This window comes from Prionailurus bengalensis, chromosome D4 (genome assembly GCF_016509475.1).
Source record: "Prionailurus bengalensis isolate Pbe53 chromosome D4, Fcat_Pben_1.1_paternal_pri, whole genome shotgun sequence".
Classification (NCBI taxonomy): domain Eukaryota; kingdom Metazoa; phylum Chordata; class Mammalia; order Carnivora; family Felidae; genus Prionailurus; species Prionailurus bengalensis.
In genome coordinates, this window is record NC_057359.1 from 81,163,089 (window position 1) to 81,186,910 (window position 23,822).

Sequence of the window (23,822 nt, forward strand, 5' to 3'; positions counted from 1 at the left end):
GCTCCTTTCCCTGCCATTTGACCGAGACCTGTCCCCACAGTCACTTGGGGATTTAACTGCGCATTGTCATTCCTAAAGAAACTGCTAACCGCGTACCAAAGAAGCGCCTTAAATTAGCCCAGCAGCTAATTTAAAGAGCTGGAGGGTGAAGTCACTAAAAATAAACGGAACTACCACGTAGCCCAGCTCTGTCACTTGATGAATCTCTGCCATCGCAGGGCCCCATTTGCTTGATGGCGATGCGATGCTATTTGAACAGAAGGTGGTAGATGATAGAGCGGGCGAGGCAGGTGTTTCCAAATTGATGAGGCAAAGTACTCAGGGAGGGAACTTTGTCCGATGCTCCAGTCCCTGTAAGGCCCAGGCTGGGCCTACCTGTCCCCCTCCACGCAATGTTCTTCTGAGGGCTCACCTGGCCACGGCCACCTTCCTGGATCACTTCTTTCCCCAGCACGGCGTGACAGGAACAGCAACAGACACAATGGTGACGATATCGGATACTGGCAGCACTTACTATGTGCCAGGTACTGCAGTTTAAAACAAACTTAACCTTGATTCAATCCTACAAAGTAGGTGTTATTATTATGCCCATTTTACAGATGAGGAAACCGAGGTATGAAGATACAGTCTAATTCCGGTTAGAAACCCGGGTTAGAAACCCAGGCAGGCAGGTGCCAGCATCCTTGTTTCTAACTGGTGCACGACGCCCTTTCACACACGAGGAGTTACCAGGCACTGAGTGCCCGAGAGTCAGGCGGGATACGGGTAACATCTCATTTGAGCCTGGCAATGATCCTATGACTTACGTACTATCAGTGGCCCCATTTTACCCATGAGAAAAATTAGCTTCAGAGAGGTTACCCTACTTTGCAAAGGTCACTCAGCTATTACATGGCTGAGAGTGAGGATTTGAACCTGGGTCTGTTTGGGTTCAAAGCCCAGGCGCTCTCCACCCTGTCACGCTACAACTCATTGTAGTTACGCACCTTCTCTAGACACACGTTCTCCTCCCTGGCGGTGGAGGGAAGTCTCTTACTTCTGGGACGTCATGCAGCCTATGAGGGAGCGTGGCCGGGAGGGCACCCCGTCCAAGCCTAGCCCAGGACTATTGCATTGCTTAGGATCAAACACACAGCCTCCCTATGAAGCATCCAGACGGATCTGCTTGGGGGCTCGTAACTGACCTCAATGGGACGACGCGGGAGTAACCAGCACGTATCTGGATGGGGCTGGTCCCCGTTGCCGAACAAATGAATCCCTATTTTACCGTTACAGGCTCACATGACTCATGTGAGCGTGGGCCAGGGAGGGGTGATGCCAGGCAGCTCCTCGCCACAGGGCACCAGCCTGCTGCTCCCCTGGAGTCCCGGCTCTGCCCTCTGGAGCCGGGCGACCTCGGGCAAGTCATACAACCTCAAGGAAACCTTCAGCTTCCTCTTACAAAGAATGGGAATAATAATGGCACCTAACCTACCGGGCTGATGTGATTACAGAGAAAGTGGATGCATCGTGCTTGGCACGGCGCCTCAGTACCTGTTAGCCGCTGTGATTATAATCACCAACTTGATCTCCCGCCATCATCTCCAGAGGCTCACTGTCTGGTCACCAGGCTCAGTGGGAGAGATCAGCACACATCTCTGGGAACTCCGGAGGCTACGGGGTTTCTTTAACCACTTTCTGACGGTTTGCTCTGCCCCCAGCTCACATTACTAGACACTAGACTGCCCTCCTGCTCTCTGAGCGGGAAATCTCACTGCAAGCTGCACCCAGCCTCTCGTCTCGCCCTAAATACATCCCCCGTATGAGTCTCATCTTCTCGGACCTCACTGGAAAACTGCCCCTCACCTGACACCCTGGTTCTCTACTGAGGATGACTAATGTCACAAAATAACGCACAGAGAAACGTCACAAAGTCACCGCTGTTCCCCCCATAAAGAAAAAGTTAAACCGTGGAGTGAGCAGGGGCCCTGGAGGTCATTGCGTCCCACTTTTCTCTTGAACGATACGGGGAAGTCGAGGCAGACACTTGCTTGGGGTGAGGTGGCCAGCGAGAGGTGTTGGCAAAGGCAGACCCAGTTCTCCTGGCTTCCTGTCCAAAGCGCTTAAAAAAGGAAGAAGGAAAGGGGACAACAACAACAACAACAACAACAAAAACCAAACCACCGCTAAACTGAAATGCCAGAGTGGCCAAAATTCTGATTCTGAATGAAAGGCTTCGGACCGTGGAGGCCACCCTGGCAGGCAGGGAGGAGAATTCTTCCTCCACACCCCCCTCCACTCCCCCTCACCCCCCCCTCCACCAAAGGGCTACATTGTCCCGTCTTTAACCCCACCCGGTGGTTGGCCACCATCTTTCTGTGGATGATTGGGCTAGTGCTCAACTTTTCACAGGAACCCGGAGAAGGATTTCCTGATTTTCGTTGCGCCTGGCCCACACTGGCTGCCCCAGGCGCCCTCGACCGGGCCCTCCCTCCTCGTGAGCAGAGCACTGGCGTGGGGTGGGGGGCTACTTTGCCTACCGCACCTCCCCCTCTCCACGCTCTTCCCCTTCTTTGTAAACGTTCTTTCCAAAATTATCCACGCGAAAACAACTCGTCCTTCACATCGTAGACTTCGCATCCCCTTCTCCAAAAAGCTTTCCTCAGCCTTTGGAGCTGGAAGCAGCCATTCCTTTCCCTAAAACCTTCTGGACTCTCTGTACATCGTCATCATCCTCATGCTCATCCCAAGATGTAAGTATTGAGCGTTTCATCTCTACCCTGCCCAGAGCAGAGCCCACGGTCTGCATTCCTTTGGTCGCCATCATACCCAAGTGGCTGTTGGTATGACTGTCTCTGACACCTGTCTCCTTCCCCAGACTGCGGGTCACGGGAGGGCGGGCCCTGCTGTCACTCACGTATGAATCTCTCTTCTGACACCGTTCCGGACACACAGTAAATGCTCAAAACATTGGATGGCGAATACAGACGGGCATTGTTTCACTGAGTTCTTACAACAGTCTAGTTAATTAGACGCAGCTATTAACTCGAGTTTACATCTGAGGATACTGAGGCGTTGGGAGGTTAAGTCAGCTGCCTAAGTGATGGGGCTGGGCCCGGAACCCGGGGTCACATTTTTAACACCGCCACCGCCACACCCTTCCACATACATTGCCAGAATGCATCCCTTCTCTTTGTCCCTCCCAGCTATGGGAAGAGCCTGTCTATCTACAGGAGGAGCCAAGGTTTCCTGGTGGCAACAGCAAAGCACCGTCTATGTGACGATTGTAATCAGTGGTTGTATTAGCCTCTGTTTTACCACCTCCAAAATTAGCAGAAAAGGCCAACTTGAGCTTTCATTGTCTAGTTCTGCTAATGAAGGGATCCTTTTAATTACACACTCAGCGCCTGTCTGCAACACAAAGCGTTTTAGTGTTTAAACACAGTTCTGCACCAAAGTATAGGCCTGTGTGAACACAGACGATAAGTGGGGGAAACCATGTGTAGAAGTTATCCTTTGCTTAGACTGTAATTCTTTTTGGCTTTCAATTTTATCCAAATGCAGCTCCTTTTTTGTGGTGCTCCTAGTTCCCCTTTGTATACTGTATATGTGCCCGGTGAACACCAGGTACCCAGGGATTCAGTGGGCATATCCCAGGCCGAATATCCTTCCCCCTTAAATTTTGGATGAAATCTGCTTGATTGGTGGATTTCACCTGTCCCTGATTTGCCCTCGGGGGTCCTCCCCACCCAGGACTGCCTTACGGCTGGCTGGTCATCCCGCAGTGAGGGTGTTGAACACAAAACTATCTTCATTCGTGTGCCAGGGGGCTCAAGGCGTGTGTATCCCACTTTTTGAGGCAGTCTTTGTGCGTGTCGTGCTGTTTGGGGTTTTCGCTAACGTGAGTGAGGCCTTATGGGGCCGATCCCACAACCTTTCTCAGGCAAGGATGCCCAGAGTTTGTATTCCTACGTGGTCAGGGGGTAAGAGGGGTAACTCCTACTGAGCCCCTCCTATGGGCCAGGAACCTTCTGTACGTAAATTACCCTGGTTAAGCTACACGAGACCTTAAGATAGAGATATTAAGATGGAGATATTCTGGAAGCAGAATGCCTGGGTTGGAATCCTGGCCCTGTTGCTCACTAGCTTGGTGACTTTGGAAGAGTCTCTTAACATGCTCGTGCCTTGGTGTCTTTATCTGTGTAATGGGGATAATAATTCTACCTACGTCACAGCATCATTGTGAAAACGAAATGGGCTAATACATATACGTAGAGCATTTAGAACCATACCTGGCATGCAGTAAGCACTCAATAAGTGTTAGCTGTTACCAAGCTAAGCTCAGGTTACATGAAGTCCTCAAGGTCACCTGCCTCTAAATGGTCGCATCTGGTAATCTGGCTCTGACTCTCAAGACCTTGTTCTTTCTAGGCCTCCATCGGCGTTCTCCAGTGCCAAGAAGGCTCTCTGCTGACCCTCTGTGAGGACGCTGCAGTCTGAGCCCTGGCGCAGCAGGGCGTGGCCTAGACAAGGTCACTCTGGGTGCTCGATGTGCTCCTGGTCTCGGTACTGAGGGAGCTTCCACTGCCTTTCTGCTCCCACTGCTTCAAACGCACGGCTCTTCCTGGGGTTACCATGACCCTCCTGATCGCCACCGACCTTCTAGGTCTTTCTCCAGTTCAGCTTCTTCATAGCATCTGATGACGCTTTGACCACGCTTTCTGGAACTCTCATTTCCTGGTTTCTGTGCCCATGACCTGGTGGTTTTCTGTTCTCTGTCTTTTTTCCCTCCTGGCAGTAGAGTGTCCTTTAAGCCTCTGTCCTTGACCTGCTCCCTGCACCTCCCCCCCAACCCGGGCTCCCTAGGCCCTCCCATTCACACCCAGAGATGACTGCCCGGATGCCTGTGCCCTGCTCCCCGCCGCTCCCCCCAACATCCAGGCCCCAATCCCGCACACCTTGCCGAGCTCACTTCAGGTGCCAACCCACCCACAAGCCCCCCTCGTCCCTCCCACCAGATACACTCTCCTCTGGATTTCCCACAGCACCTCATTTGCTCCTCTCCTGTGCAATCAATCATCTTCTAAACTTATATTACAGCTGTGGAAGTCTGTGGCCTCTCTCCCCCATAGACTGTGAGTTTGCTGAAAATAGAACCCATTTTTGTTCCCCTAATAGTACTCTACATCTCATAGGCAATGCAAAAGAAAAGGTACGCTCGCTCGTAGATGACTGTGTAAGAAAAGCATTCTTTAAGACAAATAACGTGAAGAATTTGGTGTAATTTTGCCATAGGCAAGAAAACGGGCGGGGGTGACCTCTGCGTGTCATTTGCAGCTTCAGGTCCTAGAAAGCCATTTTTTTGTTTTGTTTTGTTTTAAGGGTAATAGTGCAAGAGTAAGAATTTATGGCAATAAGAATAACAGCCATCCTGGCTCCACTCACTTCCTACCCGTACGGCCTTGGGGAAGTTGTGTTAGGCTCGGCCTCTGTTTCTCTTCTGTAAAATGGTGACGGACGACAGCAACCCCCTCACAGAGGTGTGGAGGCATTCAGTAGGGTGACATGAAACAAAAGGCTAGCGTCCTGGCTGCGGCACAGTGAGTGCGGACGAAATGTCAAACAAAAATCAGGGACTTCCGGTCAGCTGAAGCCCAGCCAGGAAGAATTAACTGCCTCCTCCAGTCCGTAGCATTCCATCCCTCCAAGAACTTCGGTCCTCACAAAATGAGATTTTTTTTTTTTTTTTTACAACACGGCTAATAAATTAGGCATATGCATATTAGCAACCAGGTCCAGAGAGAAAGCCTAACTTTTTTCTCCACGCCATTTGAATTCCCCTAACATAGAGTTGTTGTCAAAATCCATTAAAGTATTAATTTCTCTTGTCACTGCACAATTCCCCAAGCAGACATCCAGACCGTGTGCAGTGGTGTTTCTCGCAGAAATACTAAATGTTTAGTTATCATGGCACATTTTTTAGATGATGCCTCCCTGATAGCTCCAGAGAGACTGCATAGGTTCAAGTACAAGGTTAAGGCAGGGTGGCAGGACGGCAACAGTTGTGGGGATTACACATCAAGCGGGCCTGGGGCTGAGCTCCAGCACTGCCACTTACCAGCTGAGTGGCCTCGGGGAAGGTACTTAACCTCTCTGAGTATCGGTTTCTTCATTTGCAAAATGGTGACAATAATACTAAACACACAGGGGGTTGGTGAGAACCAAATGGAATACCAAATGTAAAGAACCCCGTAGAATGCCACAGACAGATTGCTGGCCCTCAGTGTAAGACAGCTTAAAAATCCCACAGATGTGGAGACGTGCAGACCGGGGTCTAGAGGCTGCTGCGCCCACTTGCCAGCCCCCCCTGAGGGGCAGCCTTAAGGAGCAGTGTGCTTTTTGTGACACAACATCCCGGACACGGCACACGGACACTTCTTTCACAGTGGTTTCTCCGGGCGCCCGTTCAAATGAGTTAAATATCCTCAATTGACCAGCTCACCTGGCGGAAGTGAAAGGTTTCTGTGCCAAGAGGAATGGGGCGGGCGCCCCGCACCCCAAAAAAGAAAACAAGAGAAAGCCTATCTTTTAGTTTCCCTGCTAACAAGCACCTCTTGGAGCTGAAGTCAGAGCTGGCCTCTTCCTTGGTTGTCATGGCAACGTCACTGACCTACCCGGTCCTGCAAATCCCTATGAGATGGGGAGGGGGACACGTGGGAGGGGGGGTCCAGGCGAGCGCAGCCAGGAGGACATGTGGGAGGGGGTTTCAGGGTGCACGGTCAGGGGGACACGTGGAGGGAGGGTCCAGGCAAGCACAGCCAGGGGGACACGTGGGAGGGGGGTAGGTCCAGGGTGCACGGCCAGGGGGACACGTGGGGGGGGTCCAGGTGAGCGCAGCCAGGGGGACACGTGGGAGGGGGGGTCCAGGGTGCATGGCCAGGGGGACACGTGGGGGGGGGGTCCAGGGTGCACAGCCAGGGGACACGTCGCGGGGGGGGTCCAAGGTACACGGCCAGGGGGACACGTGGGGGGGGGGGTCCAGGTGAGCGTACATTGAACAGAAGCACTGTGAGTGGTACCCTCAGCTGGTTTTCTGAAACACGAAAACCCTGGCAGAAGTGTACCCGTTGCCCAGGGAACGGGGAAATTCAAGTTGTTGCTGTAGTTCCTTTGGTGATCATGGATAGATGTGGAGCCCGGCAGAAGGCCCGTTCCAACCTGGTGAATGAACAGTTCTTGCTTCTTCAGCCATGACGCAGAGACGGGGAGACCCCCGGGCGCCTCTCCTGCCAGGCTCGGTGTCTGGGAAAAGGTGGCTGATGCCGGTACCCACTGCCACTAGCTGTGGTTCAACCCCTAACGTATGGAGTAATTTCCCATCTGGCATCTATTGCCACCAGAGCAACCGCTTGGGAAGAAACAAGCATGTGCCCATTTTACAGGTGAGAAAAATTGAGTGCTGTGACCACGAAGCAGTGAGTACCGACACTTTCACTTCGTCTTTGCTCGCTTGCTCTCTGCCCCCTGAGAAGCTTAATCTGTGATAGCGCTTGAATTTGCCAAACAGATTCAGTTCTTTCCCTTACTCTTAAGCTCTGGGGCGCTTTTAAAAGTCACCTTCCAAGTCCAGCACTTGCCAGTGAAATCCACCCAGGTGTCCCGCTTGCATCCAAGCTGAGCACGATTTGTTCCCCGGCCCCCCAACAAACCTGCTTCTTGCCATTTCCACCCGTGCTGTTTTTGGCAGCTCCTTCCGCTAAGTGAGCCAAGCTCAAAACCCCAAAGTCAGCTTTGGCTTCTCCATCTTCCTCACCTGGGTTCCTGGGGACCTGTACACAATCCCTTTTCTATTCAGAGGCTCTGATTCAAAGCTTCTGGGGAGTGGGAGCAGGGAGCACGGTGTTTAACCGCAGAGGCTGCGGGGTCAGGGCGTCTGGGATCTTGCTGACTCCATGCCTGTGGGCTAAGTGCCTCCTCTCATCTGATCCTCACCACAGCCGTGTGAGGCTATTATTATTCTTAATATGATTCCCATTCTCGGCATAAGGCATTTTCCTCTGAGACATGAGTGCAGTGACATAATTTGCCCAAGGTCATAAGGATCGGCTGGACACAAGAGCCTCATTCATAACCAACACGCAAAGCTCCTTCCCATGTAGCTGTAGTTTCTTAAGAGCAGGGCCCGGTGCCCACGTTTTGCATCACAGAGTCTGAGGGGTGAGGACCTGACCGAGGGTCTGAGCTCAGAGCCAGCCAGCCCAGGTTTACCTCCCGCTGTGACACTTTCTTATTGTGTGACTTTGGGGAAACAACCAGAAAATACCTAGAGGTCTGTAGCTTGCTGAATAGTGGCCCTAACCCCCAGAATCTGGCAATGTGATTTCATCTGGAAAAGGTCTTTACAGGTGTAATCAAATTAAGGCTCTCGAGAGGAGACTATCCCGGGTTTCGAGTAGGCCCTCAATCTAGGGACAGGTGTCCTGAGAAGAGAAAGGCGGGACGAGATCTGACACAGACACACGCGGAGAAGAGGCCGTGTGAAGACGAGGCAGAGATTGGAGTGACACGGCCACAGGCCAGCAAAGGCGGGGAGCCACCACAAGCTGGCAGGGGTGAGGGCGAGTCGCCCCGGGGGGTGCCTCGGGAGGGTGGGAACGCGGCCCGGCTGACGCTGTCCAGCCTCAGAACACGAGAGAACGCCTGTCTGTTGCTTGAGGCCAACAGGTGAGTTGTTTCAGCAGACGTGGGACACCAACCCATTTCTGAAATGGGCAATCCCACCAGTAACCGCGAGATAATGTGACTGAGAGCAGCCGGAACGGTCGCGGGTACACAGTAGGCCCTCAATAAATGTTAGTGGAACCAAATTAAGATATCCTGAGTCATTACCTTGGAAAACTTCTCCCCAGGACACACCTGGCTGACTGAATTCTGTCTAGAGTATCAAGCTTGTAAAATGTTTTAACTTCAGAACCCAAGAGCCAGAAGGAAGAACCACGGGGAGGATCTCCTCGGAGCCCAGGTGTGGAGGATGAACGAGAAGCCAGCAGGGATGTCTGTGTCCTTGCAAGGCTGGTAACTAAGTGCTGGCCCTTCTCCAGCTCTGATGAGCCTGTCACGGTGGATTTCACAAAACATCTGTTTCGGGAACAAGCCTGTTGTTTCAGGCAAGCTCTAGAGATAATAGTATGTTTTTCCTATATGCAGCAGTGACATGTTCACTGAAGCTGAATATTTCTAAATGTGACCAATTTCTTAAGTGGCAGGAGCCCATCAAACTCTTCAAGAACTTGGACGGCATGCGGGCAGCCCGGGCCGTTTCCTTGGCGGCCACAGATCGGAAGCAACATTTGCTCTGGCTTGTAGGGGAGTGCTTGGGGAGCAGGCAGGGGGAGTGGGTAGGGACTTCTCAGAAATGCGTCCCTCTAAAGGTTATCTTAATTCTGCAAGGGAGTCAGGTCCCTCGGCCTCATGCATATGGATGCAGCAGTAGTTGAATGATAACGTGCAATTTTTCTTCCTCACGTTAATTGACTTGGGTTGGCTACCGAGTGTTTGACGAGGAAACGCTATGCCGGGGCACAGACCGATGATCCCCAGGACCCGAACGCAGCTTTGCTGGATTTGACTCACTTCCGGCCCAAGATAAGAACGCACGGGTGCGGCATCCCATGTGAAATGAGCAGACCGTGCCTTGGCATGAGATAGACGGAGCACCAGAAGGCAGACCAGCAGTCAGGGAGGCGCAGGGACGCTTTCTCTGTTGCCCCACAGGCAAAGGGCAAATGAGGATTCGCGAGATCCTCCAAGTAGCTTGTCTTCTCCTCCTTTGTCCTTGGGGTAGGAATCTGATCCGAGGAGAGGGGCTCCCGCCCCTTGAGTGGGCAGATGAAGGCCAGAACGCACCTGCCCTCACAGCCCACCTCTTCCTGTCCTGGCTGCTGTGCGCCTTGGGAGTCAGGCCTGAACGATGTGGGGGTACCCAGGCAGCGCCAGCCCACAGCGGGGGTCTGGAGCGAGCCATACCCCATTCCCATTAGTCTGCTTTAGCCTTGGCCTCCAGAACCTACTCCAGGTCTCTGCATTCCGGGCTCTGCACGGCCCCAGTGTCCTCCCTCTTCTCACCATCTTGAGGCTGGAGTCCCAGCGTGCCATGGGGTCAAGCCCCTCCTGCCTGACCGCTAAGCCCCCAAGGCCAGGTCTGTATAGCACAGAAGGCAGTGACTCTTGTCCGGCTTCCCCTGAACACCCTATGCCCCGCAGACTGCTTCCAGAGAGAGAGAGAGAGAGTGAGAGAGAGAGAGAGAGAGAGAGAGAGAGAGACAGGGCAACACAACCAATGCAGTTAGAAAGGAAAGAGCTTCAAGTCATAGGGACGGGGGGTGGTCCTCCTTCCGTATGTAGACACGGACCAAGCTCTGGCCGACAGGGAGTGGTTTGTCCAAGGTTTCCTGGCTTTACAGGTCAGGAAGAGTCCAGGTTTCCCATTTCCCAGTGCAGTTTGCTGTGACAATATCCTTGCCACTTCTTTCGGCTAATATCAATCAGCTCTGTGCAGACAGGGCCGCTGTCTGTCTCGTTTCTGACTCTCTGGCAGCAGCAGCAGCTTGGGACCGGGCCAAGCAGGAGCTCCATAACTGTTATTCAGACTTGGCTGAAGAGATCTCCTTTGTAAAACAAATCAGATGCAGACCTGTTCCTGAAGCCAACACAAAGGTGTAATTTCAGGATTCTACAGACACCTCAACTACCAGAAGGGAGGGCTGTATCTGCCTATAAAACAGCGCGGAAGTAGAGAAGAATGCGAAATTTACTTGTCGCGTCACTGGGTTGATCTGTTCCCTGCGTAACTATGATCTTGTGTCCGTACAGGATCAGCCGCTGTTTATCAGGGACTGTGGCATCCAGGCCCTGCCCTGGGGACCCTGAACGCAGGTCCTATTTAGTCTTGCCCTCATCTCTGCCAGGTAGAAATTATTGGGCCCACTTTACAAGTGGCTTGCCCAAAGCCACACAGCCCACAAGCGCTAGGGCACGGATTCTAGCTAGGTCTGTGCTGTTTTACCAAAGTCAGGGAGTTCTGACGTAAGAAAGAACAATGCTATGCAATGATGTGTAATGACAATTTACTCGGTGCCAGGCAAGTGATGGGTGTGAACCCATCTAATTCTCACAGCAACCCCACGAAGGGTCATCTCCACCTTGCAGGTGAGGAAAAATAGGCCCAGAGATGCCAAGTCACTTTGCCAGGGGATCCCAGCCAGTCTGGAACCCAGGGAAGAGTGAGAGGCGGGGAGACCTCAGAATAAGAGGCAGGAGTACAAGAGGGCCTCTGGGGCTGGGCTGGACTTGATAGTCATGTGACTTCGAGTAAATTACTTAAAACGAATTGTAAAACATTTTCATAAAGCAGACATAACATAAACTTTACCGTTTTAGTCATTTTTTAAGGGTACCGTTCAGGGCTATTAAGTACATTCATACTGTTGTGCAACACTCACCACCATCCACGTCCAGAACTTTTCCACGTTCCCAGATGGAAACTCTGTGTCTGTTATACATGAACTCCCCATTCCCCGCATCCCCAGCCCCGGCAACCATCATTCTAATTCCTGTCTCTATGAATTTGACCACTTTAGGAACCTCCTGTGAGTAAGTGGAACCATATAGTATTTGTCCTTTTGTGTCCGGTTTATTTCACGTAGCACAATGTCCTCAAAGTTCATCCACGCTGTGGCAGGTGTCAGAACCTCCTTCCTTTTAAAGGCTGAATAATATTCCTTTGTGTGCATATACATCTTGTCTACCCGGTCTTCCGTCCCTGCATGGTCACTTGGGCTGCTGCCACCTGCTGGCTGTTGTGAGCAGTGCAGGTATGAACATGGGCGCCCTTGGACAAAACGCTTTTGAGCTCATCAATTGCTGCTCCCAAAACTGAGCCGCCAGCTTTGCTCGCGACTCAGAGAAGATATTTAACACCCACACAGTGTCTGGGTCAGAAACCAGACAGAGGAGAGTAACTCCCAAGCCCCACAAGTAGCCCAGTCTTGTTCCTCTGTCACCTCGGTCCACCCACTTCTCTCCATCTCCACTGCTCCTCCCCAGAATCTAAGCTGCCATCACCTGTCAATGGTGGGTCACCTGAATTTCAACAGCCCCATCACGAGTCTGCCTGCTTCCAGCTTCCCCTTCCAACACATCTTCCATATCATAGCCAACCGGCGGACCTGACCACGTCACCCTGCGGCCCTGAACCCGTCCCTGGCTCTCCCACTCACTTCCTTCCAGTGCTTGTGGAAACGTCCCCTTCCCCGACAGACCTCCCCTGGCCGCTCTGCTTACAGCTGTGACGCCCACTCCTTGCCAGCCTCTGAGTGCCCGCCTTGCTCCGTTCTTCACCACAGCCGTGCTGCCATTCATCAGAGCATAGATTTTACTCGTTTACTTCGCTGATGTCCGTCTCCTGCCCTCTGACCACCCCCAACCCCAATAAAGAATGTGAGTTTCACAAAGGAAGACATTTGTGATGGTTCTGTTCACCACTGGCTCCTCAGTCCCGGCACACAGTAGGCCCTCACTGAATATGGGCCAAGTGCGTGAATGCATGAATGACTGACTCCCCTCTGCCTGCAGGGTCACTGGCCCAGTCAAGTCCTTTCACGTGCCGGCTCTGTCCCCTCCAGCCCCTGTCCTTCCACATCCCCATGTGAACTCCAGCCAGACCACAAAGCTCTCCAAGTCCTTCCGCTGTATACTCACCCTGGGGCTTTTGCACGTGCTGTGGCCTCTGCCTGGAATGTCATTGCCCCCACCTTGTGCTGCCCTTCTGCGGGTGTGGGTGACCCCTTCACTGTGCTTCACAACGCTACTTTTCTCTCTTTTCTGAAGACTTTTCCACACTGTACTATGACTGCCCATGTGCTTGTCTCTAGCTGTTTCTAAACTGCCGGTTCCACGGGGGCTGGATCATCTTGTTTGCTCTCAGATTCTCGGGGCGCTGAGCATGCTGTCCAGGCACAGAAAATGTCAAGGGAGAAAGGGAGCCAAGCTCTTGAGTCTCAGCTGCCTCCCCTGTGGAGCGATGGCAAAGCTGATCCTGCAGGGCACCAAGGGGTGGACACAGCGTGCGGTCTGTGTGACATCTGCCACCGTGCCCGGCATTGGGCAGGCATTTCACACCCGACGCTGACGTAACGGAGGGTTCGCATGCACTGGCGGAGGACCTGCTGTCTTCACTGTTCTAGAAGCCACCAGCTGATGTCCTGCCATCGTTTGTCACCTCTGGGGGCCACACCGATTAAGTGTCAGCCCCAGAGAGAATTCCTGTCCTTCCCTGTCCCAGCCATCCCATTTTGGCAGCTTGCCCGCTGAGCAGAGAAAACCTCCGAGTCCGCTCTCTTCTCAGAACCAACTGTGTTTATTACCAGCAGGTCACGGAATTGAGAACGTCTAGGGATTCCAGGGACCAGCGGTGCTGATCTCTCATTTTACACCTAGGACACAGGTTTAGAGAGGTCTTCTGACTTGCTCACGGCTACGCAGCTAGTTCGGGACCTCATTTTCTCTTTCCTTTTGGCAGAAGTTTAATTCTGTCTGGTTGAAACTGTGGGGACCCTGAGGAGTTTGGCAGGTTAGTCTAAAACTCTCACTTGGGCTGACCCAGTGAGACCAGTATTCTCACTGTGCCATGAGCGAAGAGAGGGGACACGTTTAACTTCTGTGACCTGCCAACTAACAGCATCGAGTCAGTTTTAGGTGTTGGGAAACTCTTGTCCCAGGGACCTTGTCTGCTCTCCAAACAGAAGAAATAGAAGGGACTATTGACCCTCTCACTCTATCCCCCTTGACAACTGGCCACCAGTGAAGGGATGGTGATGTCCCGCCCTGACCACCACCACTCTCCTTGGACAGCTCCTCCACGGAGAACACCTCTGCCTGCCCGAAAGTGTGCTTCCCTTTCTAGGGGCACAGGACCTTTGCTCAGACTGCTTTTGGGGGGGGAAGAAGCGGGAGCAGGGTGGGGGGTCTGGCACTCAGGCATTGGCAGAAGGATCAGGGAGGCAAGGGAGGGGTGGCCTGATTGGAAGTGAACCCAGAACTCCCTCTCACTTAGAGGGAGTCATCAGCCGCCTCCAACAGACTAATTCACAACCCCTGGTCCCAGAGGAAATCATTATGCCTAATTATTATTATTAGGCATAATGACTAATTAGTAAAAATAGCTACCATTTACCGAGTGCCAACTTATGCCTGGTACTTAATGCATATTATTTCTCTTTTCCTATTTTACACTTCTTTATTTTCTATTTTCCTAATTATCAAGTCAATATAGGTTCATGGAAAAAAATATTTAAAGATACCAAAAAAGCAGAAAAAGGGGGTAAAATTCACCCTTTGTTTCACCATCCACCTTCAGCCACTGCTAACGTACTGGAGTTTTCTTTCCAGGATTTCATCTGTCTTTCCGTTTCTCTTTTTCGTTGTGTGCATGCACACAGTATGTGAGATTTACCACAGCTGTGATCACATTTCCCCACCCCCCCCCCCAATCACTTCTAACTCCCACAGTGATCCTGTGAGTTGGGCACCATTATCTCCATTTCACAGATCAAGAACCTGAGGCTCAGAGAAGATAAGTAATTTGTCCAAAGTCGCACAGCAGACAAAGGGTTGGATGGGAATTCCTATCAAGCCTTTCTGCTGCTGAAACCTGTCTCCCCACCCCCCACCAACTCTGCCGTGTTGCTCCCCACACACTAAGGGAGAATCGGGGTCAGTTCTAACTACATCTCTGCTTCTGCAACCCCGTTCGTCTGCCCGTGCCCACCGGACCACACTCTAGGAGTTTTCGAGGCACAGAAACCGAGAGGCGTAGCCACAAGTGTAGGAGATGTAGACGAGTTTAGCTACGTCGATTCCACTGGCCAGTACCTGACTACGGGAAGCTGTGATGAAGGCATTCTGTCAGAAACCGGAGGGAATCTGTGTTTTCTGTCCGTATAGATATCTGGAAAGCTGAAATCAGAAAGCATAATGAACTACTGTTTGCAAGCTGGTGGGCACAAGACAAACGCAAGTAACTTCTACAGGGCAGCTGAGAGATGCTCAGGATGCCTCCGGCGGGGCCTGCAAAGGGCCTGGACACCACAAACACCCCGGAGGGGAGGGGACCGTGAGAACCCGGGTTCCACATTTCCTCAAATGGTTGGAACAAAGCCCGAGGGCACAGGCGTCTCTAAGTTGGCACCGAGCGTGGTAAGCGGGCAAGATAAACGTGTGGCCCTTCCTACGTGTCAAGCACGGGGCAGAGGGGATGTGAGACGAGTAAGATAGTGCCCCTGCCTGCACGGGCTGCCAACTGGCACAGGGAGACACCTAGAGAAAGAGAGTTCCATTACGATGCGGTAAGGCCGAGACACAGCTACAGAAAACCTTTTTGTTCAAAAAGCCGCCAGGAAGGGGATTTGTGACTGAGAAGACGCTGTGTGACAAAGGGCAGGAACGACCTGATTAAAAAGCCCGTTCCCAAAATGCTACATTCAGACAGACATGCAACAATAAAGGCAGAGAACGAAAGACTATATCTTATCTTTATCTTATCTGTCTCAAATTTAGAAACGGTAAGTTGCCACACTTGGTCCCTTGATATTTTCCAGGATCTTCCTCCCTCTCAGTGTGAACAAGATGTCTAGAGTATGTTTTGCTTTGCTGCAGACAACGTTCACCTTGAGCCTTATTTCTGCACGCGTGGGCACGTGTGTGTGTGTGTGTGTGTGTGTGTGTGTGTGTGTGTTCCACCATCTGAAGGTTCGGTCATCTCTAACCTAATAACCAGGAGCTGTTGACTCTACCTTCTGGATTCTGCCAGAGCCACAGGATGCTGTGAATGTGCACGGCTTGGAATGTTCCCACTTTCCGTTAGGGGCTCAGATCCAGAGGTATTTCCTAACATCCACCCCTGCTAGTGCTGGGGGCCTCAGCCCTGCTTCCTGACTCCTGGAGGAGCTGCCACCCCATCGGCCCACCTCTCCCTGGGACCCACTCTCCTCTTGACAAATGGGGGAGGTCAGTTCTGAAGCCCCAGGCGCTGCCCCCTCAGCTCCCTAGCTCACTCACCCTCCTCTGTTCTGCCTTTCCTTCTCCCCCTTCCTTGCTCACTGCCCAGACCCTCTTGTTCTAATTATTCCCGACAGGAGTGACTCACGCTTCTCAGATGTAGGAACAGAAATGTTGTGGCTGCACTGAAAGGTATGCGGAAGGAAATCAGCAGACGCCTGAACTTCAGCCAGGGAGACGAGCAAGGATGACCACACAGGCCCCAGTGCGGCAGGAGGGGGGAGCCCCTCCTCTGCCCTTCTGGAAGAGGCCGAGGCATCCAGCTTGGGTTCAAATCCCAACTCTGCCTCCCGGACGCTGGGGGACATTGGGCAAGTCACTTGGCTTGTCTGATCCTTTGTTTTCTCATCCTTTAAATGAGGATAATATCTCTCTTGCAAGTTGTTGTAAAGATTGTGATATTTTATATAAACATAAGTATACATATATATATATATGAGATTATATATACATATTTTTTATAAGTCATTTCAAAGCGTTCACTTTACACACATGCACGCACACACACACCCCCTAGGTTTAAACAGTGGCTGGCACGGGGCAGTCCCCCACCTCTCTGGGCTGGCCGTGTCTACACTTCATAAATCTGTCACAAAGAACAAATGCACTGGTGTAATAGAGAGTATCAGATAAATGTAAAGTATTTAAAGAAAATACTGAGGTGTATTTTTTCTTCTGTGCTTTGAACGGAGTAATATTTATCCTGTCATTTTACAGCTAGGGGCTTGCTGGTTTTCCCAGCACAGCTCAGGGATACCAAATATAACGTGGGTTAAATATACAGGCCGACTTGGCTTCACACACTGTGTATGAAAATGAAACATAAACGGCTCGGATTCCCACATTCCTGACAGAGCCATCTTTGGAAACAGCATTTTCTCTTTGAAGAAAGTACTAGCAACTAAAAATGTTCCCATGTTTAATAATGATCGTCAAAGGGACATGGACAACGTCTTGTCTTTTATACATTATTACGCATTTAGTATACGGTTCATCTGGAGTGACACCAGCCAGCCCCTCGCAGCTGGAGACCCGCAGAGCCCTGACCCTCTGCCAGCCGGCTCAGTACTGTCCACACCTGGGGCCAGTCCCAGCCCAGCAGGTGGAAGCTCAATGGTCTTCACCCCGGCATCGTTCTTTCTGCTCTAAGCCTGGAATCCTCATGCCTAAGAGGAAACTCAGATTCTAGCAGCTACCAACCCCTTATGGAGATGGTCAATTCCATCCAATGGGGTTCCTGCCTCAGTGCCCGTTTGGTATTCTAGGAGTTTCCCACTAGGACAACACCCTGACCGTTACCCCTGCCCGTGCCAAGTCCTCGCCTGCTGCCTCTTCTTCCGGGACGGCAGGTGCCATTCTTCCGGCCACTTTGTGCTGTCTGGGTCCAGCTGTGAATGACCTGAGCTCATGAAACCATGAGGCCACCAGCAACTAGTTGACGTGTTGACTGGCACCTGGACTCCCATGCTCCTCCTGCCATCGTGGCAGCTATGGACCCAGGCGAGTCCAAGCTGTGGTTGGTCACGCTCTTTCACTCTGAAGAGCTCTGCGACTGTTCTGTGTCATGTTGCCCAAGCCCTCAAACCTCAGAATGTGCTGGCCTGTGCTGTCCATTCCTACCCAGCGGTCCCCTCTAACATTGCTGGTTTTAATGCTGTAATATCACATTTCCTGATACACGCAAATGTATATACACACACAAATATAAAAACATAGGTGAGATCACACAACTCTCAAACATCATCTCACTATCAGAAATGATCACTGTTAATATTCTGGTAAATTCCCTTCTACTCCTATGCACATAGTTTTGTCACATAGTTGAAATCATACTATACACAAAATTTTGTGGCCTAATTTTTATTTGGCGTTGTGTTATAAGCGCGTATCTGTCATGTCACCAAAATTATTTATGGAAATCTTTTTTTTTTTTTTAATGTTTATCTTGAGAGAGAGAAAGAGACAGAGCATGAGCAAGGGAGGGGCAGAGAGAGAGAGGGAGTCACAGAATCTGAAGCAGGTTCCAGGCTCCGAGCTGTTAACACAGAGCCTGACGCGGAGCTTGAACTCATGAATCATGAGATCAGGACCTGAGCTGAAGTTGGATGCTCAACCAGCTGAGCCACCCAGGCGCCCCTTATAGAAATCTTTCATGACCGAGTGACTCCCCTCAAGCTAATGGCTATTTCAATTGTTTCTGATTTTTCACTACTTGGATATACATATTTAGACAATACATCTCTCTCATAATTTTGGATTATATCTTTGGTATAAATTCCCAGAAGTGAAATTTCTCAGTCAACAGGTATGAACATTTTTAAGGCCCTTGTTCTATAATCTTGCTTTAGTCCATGACCTTCTAAATTGCTAGAGAATGAAATCATAGTCACCAGTTCAAAGCTTTTCTATCTATAATCTTTTGGTTGCCATGAACTTAACTACTGAAATCACAATAAAATAGGGTGACACATTTTTCTATTAATTTCAACACAAATATGGGTTTAAAAATATTTCACATAGGAGTGTGTGGAACTAGAAGTAATGAGATTAAGCAATATTTTCAAGTGACCCACAGTTTCTTTCCTACTAATAAGAAATAGTCATTGAGATTTGTATCTCTAATTATTTTTTAGATTCTTCTTCTCACAGCTATGAATCTGAATCTGAGTCAGCACCCTAAACAGCCAGAATTGGAAACAGCGAACTCTATTTTTGAGTTTCTTATGTAGAATGTGAACTTGGGATGAGCTGCTCAGAATTCATTTATGTAATAATTTTTTTTTTGAAATATCTGTCTTCTCTGCGAACCCTCCCATGATTTCTCCAGGAAAAATTAACTACCCTTCCTCCCATAGCTCATCGCTAGTGCCTCATTTAACACTTGCTATGGTCTTCATCATATTTGAGTTATTTGTTCAACTTGCCCATTGGCTGGGAGCTCCTAGAAGGAACAACCTAGTGTGATTCCCAAAAGGTAGCAGAAAGACCAACATACAATAGGCATGCATAAACAGGATGAGGATCCATTTTCAATTTGCCAGGGAGCATGTGGATTCTGCCTTGCTCGGAATCTGGTGCCTAGGATGGATCCGAAAGAAGAAACGGAAGGAGGTCCATCGCCAGCTCGGAGGCTGTCCACAGAGCAATAGTCAGAAAACAAGAAAAAATACCAGAAAAAAAAATGTCTGTGGTTCCAAAACGAGAGAAGACCCCATTCATTATTTCACAGATATTTATGGATTACTTCCCAGGTAGTCGGATGGTGTTAGATGATGGAATCCAGAGAGGGAGAGGAAGCTCCTTCTGCCTTCCCAGAGCTCAAGGGGAAATAACAATGGAGGTTGGTTGCCGTGGTCCTACTAAAAGGTTATCCACGGATGAGGGAGAGGACATGTGCAAAACCGGGATAGACTAAGAGATAGTCTGGTCCTACATTCATCAAAGACCACCACCTTCAGTCAGTTATCTGCAGATCATTCAAGATTCTTCCAAACCATCACCACGCTGTGTCTAGAACATCCGCTCACTATTTCCACGTGGTAGCAAACTTTAAGGATGGGCAAGCCCTTTGAAATCTGCTAAATCTTACTACAAATTTCTCTAGGAAGTCTTACATAGAAGCTGGTTGGCCATGAAAAATCTATTACTTCTAACCAAATGGATATTTTAAAATATGTTATATATAATTGGGAGAAAAATGTCTAAGGCCTAAGGGTAAAGATTCATTAAGAAAAAGCACAGAGGGGTGGGAAGATTGGGAGTAAGACAGCCAGGAATAAAATTCCTGGGCTGCTGGTTCTTGGTCCTACCACCTTAACAAAATGCTTAACCTTTCTGGGGATCAGCATTTTCATCTGTAAAATAGGAATGATGATACCTATGTCCTACAGAAGGAAGGAAGAAAAGTGGGAGTACGAAGAAGAGGGCTGTCCATGCAGGTGAGGCACAGACATCTAGCACCCAAACATAAGGCAGGTGCATTGCTTAAGAGAAAAGAGAATTCTGGTGAGACCAGCTGTCAGGTGACTTGGATTCCAGTCCCAGATTCTCCCGCAGTAGCCACAAGACCCAGAGAATTCCATTCCCTCTAACAACCTCCATTTTCCCAACTGTAACATGAAAAGGTTGGAGGAGGCGACCTCATGGCTCCTTCAGGTTCTGACAGTTAAGCGGATCCTTTGTTTCTCTCTTCTAGAGTGTGTGAGGTGTTGGGGCGCCTGGGTGGCTCAGTCGTTTGAGGGCCTGACTCCTGATTTCAGGCTCAGGTTGTGATCCCAGGGTCTTGGGATCGAGCCCCACATGGGGCTCTGAGCTGAGCATGGAGCCTGCTTGGGATTCTCTCTCTCTCTCTCTCTCTCTCTCTCTCTCTTTCTTCCCCCCCCCCCCAACTCGCGCATGCACATGAACTCTCTCTCTCTCAAAAATAGAAAGAAAGTTGGGGCGCCTGGGTGGCTCAGTCGGTTAAGCGGCCGACTTCGGCTCAGGTCACGATCTCGAGGTCCGTGAGTTCGAGCCCCGCATCAGGCTCTGTGCTGACAGCTCAGAGCCTGGAGCCTGTTTCGGATTCTGTGTCTCCCTCTCTCTGACCCTCCCCCGTTCATGCTCTGTCTCTCTCTGTCTCAAAAATAAATAAACGTTAAAAAAATTTAAAAAAAATAGAAAGAAAGAAAGAAAGAAAAGAAAGAAAGAAAGAAAGAAAGAAAGAAAGAAAGAAAGAGAAAGAAAGAGAAGGAGGAAGGGAGGGAAGGAGGAAGAAAGAGAGTGTGGGGCAGGGGACAATCCCCAGCTAAGAACATTGCCAACCCAGCCATCAGGACTGACCCGCCTGCAGACTGCCTTGTCTCCAGGTTGGAGACTGCCCACCCAGCTCACCACACAGAGTAATTAATTACTACTTGTGAAAGATCCCACCACGTGCTGGTGTTTCATGAGCAATGAAGAGAGACCCATCTCCCATTTTGACAGTGCTGCACTGAACATTCATAAAATATTGAAGTAACTAATGAAGTCGTTTTTCATTTCAATGGTGGTTGTCTCTACTTATCTCTACATTTGTGTGTCCATCCAGTCACAGATTTCTTCTAGTCAGAGCGCCTATTATGGGGAATAGACATGCAGACATGTTGCTTGTCCTCGGCTGGGGCTCCAGGCCCGTCCCCTTGGTACGTAGGTGGCCGTGTTCTCCCTGGGTCTCCACACTGTCCCCTCTCTGTGTGGCCCTGTGTCCAAATTTCCTCTCCTAGTGAGGACACCGGTCCTATAGGATTAGGGCCCACCCTAATGACCTCATTTTAACTTGATTATCTCTATAAAGACCCCATCTCCAAATAAGGTCATATTTTGAGTCACCAGGGGTTAAGATTTCAATCCATACATTTTGAGAGTGATGTTATTAAGCCAAAAAAGGGAGTCAACTTATTCATTCATTTGTTTGTACATTCATTCTTCCAACCCTAATCGAGTCCCTACTATGTGCCAGACATTGCACTGGGTACTGGCGATCCAAAGGCAGTCTTAGCACAGAGGAGTTCAATTTGGCAGAAGCATCACCCACACAGACAGGTCACTGAGTGTGGCATACATGTGAAGCATGAGGTGGGCACAGGGACAGAGCAGCTCTCTGCTCCCCGGAGGGTTCAGGGCCACTTCCAAGGCTTCCATGAGGTAGCCAAGAGATGAAAGGCTTGGGTAGAGCCTTCAGGTGGCAGGGAGAGAGAGAGAGAGAGAGAGAGAGAGAGAGAGAGAGAATTATTCCTGGATCTCATGCAGAGGACACGGCATGTGTGAACAAACAAGAGCTTGGCACGAAGGGCATAATTCTGGAACTCAAGAAATGGGGACGGAGCCTAGGGCATGTGTTTGCAGCAAGAGAGGAGAGATTTAGGGTAAAGACTGATGTGGTAATTCTCATGCAAAAAACATGTAGTCGAGAAATCTCTCCCCTGTCCAAACCCAGACACCCAAGCACTTCCTCTCTCTGTTTAAAACACTACTAAGAACTAGGAGGCGAGAGAGAAGCCCTCTCTCTCAGAGAAGCTCAAATGCAGATCCCAAAGTTCATGCCCTGAAGTTTATGTCTGTGAGTGAGGCCAGCCTCTTGCGGCATCGCTCTACCCCTATATACTCTTACTCTACACACAATGCTGACAACTTGGTGAGCTCATCTTCAGACCATCACATAGCACAGTACAGCCAGCAAATAGAAGGGACACCACAGGATGCCACAGCCATGCAATGTGCAGTGTAGGAAGTGACAGCCTGAAGGCAGAGGAGGAGGTAGAAAAACCCTTCAGAGCTCTTCCGGGGCACCGATACATCGCAGAACAATTTAAAACCAGTTTGCAGAATCATCATTCAATTAAAAAGCCAAATTCACTGAAATGTATTTGAGAAGCCAAGATACCCAGCAAGACTGAAAGGGTTGGGTGTTTAAAGGGTTAAACACAGACCATCTAGAAAACCAAGGACTCCAACTCCCCAGGGGTGCCCAATAGCCCCAGACCCATAGGTCCTGCTTGAGGCAAATGAGTGCTCATGGGCTGGGCTCCGTGTTTTCTGTTGGAAGGGGCTTCAGGAATCACTTGGGCCAAAGTCTCCCTTTAGGCCCAAGAAAACGAGGCTCAGTGTGGGGCAAGGACTTGCCTGGAACCGCCCAGCAAGAGCAGAGAGCTTGAGCTGCAACTGGCTTCTCTTGACCCTGCCTCCTAGGGCTTTAGGGAAACGCCAGGTGAGGGCATTTGGGGCAGCTCCGCAAAGCAGGACCCAGGAGGACTCTGAATCCCGGAGATGTTCTGGGCTAGTGGAGAGAGGGGGCTGGGGCATGTCGGGTCCTGGGGTCGGGAGGACTGCTACGGCCACTGTGACAATCCTTCTTGCAGCTCAACAGTCCCATTACCTCTCTGGACCCTCCAAGCAAGGCGGTAAGGTAAGCAGGGCAGAAATTATTATCTCAGAGTGCAGATAAGGCAACTGAGGCCCATAAGGGGAGAGCTACTTTGTCCACATGATAGAGTGTGCAGGGTTGGAACAACAAATGTCATTATAATATTATATATAATAATATTATATACAATTATAAATTATTATATGTAATGAATTATATAATATATAAATAATTATATATTTAATGTATAATATTAATTATATATTATATAATATATATTATATTAATATGCTATATATTAATATATTATATATTATATAATATATAATATGTAATGAATTATATAATATATAAATAATTATATATTTAATGCATAATATTAATTATATATTATATATTATATATATTATATTAATATGACATATTAATATATTATATATTATATAATATATAATATGTAATGAATTATAGAATATATAAATAATTATATATTTAATGTATAATATTAATTATATATTAATTATATATAATTTTATATTATAAATATAATATATATATTATATATGTGTGTATATATAATATATATATTATTTAGTCATTACTTGGGCCAAAGCATGTCGCCGAGCGGCAGTGAGCATCCAATGGCTCGATTTCAGATGCTAACCCCCATTATAGTTGCCTCTCTTTCTGCCAGTGCAATAAACGTCCCCGCTTTCTGTGCAGCCCTTTAGAAACTTTCCAGTTCCTTCACAGTTTCCTTGTCAGCTGAGCGTAACAGTTTGGAAAACAGTGGTGCCTCATTACAGCTTCAAACCAAACACCAATTCCAGCTCTGTAGAGCAGC

The 23,822-nt window shown here is 49.5% G+C and overlaps 1 protein-coding gene and 1 long non-coding RNA gene across 7 annotated transcripts in view; one reads left to right on the forward strand and one right to left on the reverse strand.

The window, feature by feature from the left end:
• TTLL11 (tubulin tyrosine ligase like 11) overlaps positions 1-23,822 on the reverse strand; it is a 243,536-nt gene that overhangs the window by 51,722 nt on the left and 167,992 nt on the right. For 4 of the 6 annotated variants that reach the window (XM_043565834.1, XM_043565837.1, XM_043565838.1 and 1 more), the window contains one exon: positions 14,911-14,994. The exons of 1 other annotated variant lie outside the window; for it this stretch is intronic. In XM_043565834.1, the coding sequence (XP_043421769.1) occupies positions 14,911-14,994 (84 nt within the window). Of the gene's footprint in view, positions 1-12,738; positions 14,538-14,910; positions 14,995-23,822 lie in introns of those variants that run through there. One more of the 6 variants, XM_043565839.1, reaches the window with a different exon arrangement.
• Positions 15,004-16,527, forward strand: LOC122474750. The gene is made up of 2 exons (XR_006295003.1): positions 15,004-15,917; positions 16,173-16,527. It is a non-coding gene; the product is annotated as an uncharacterized LOC122474750 (long non-coding RNA).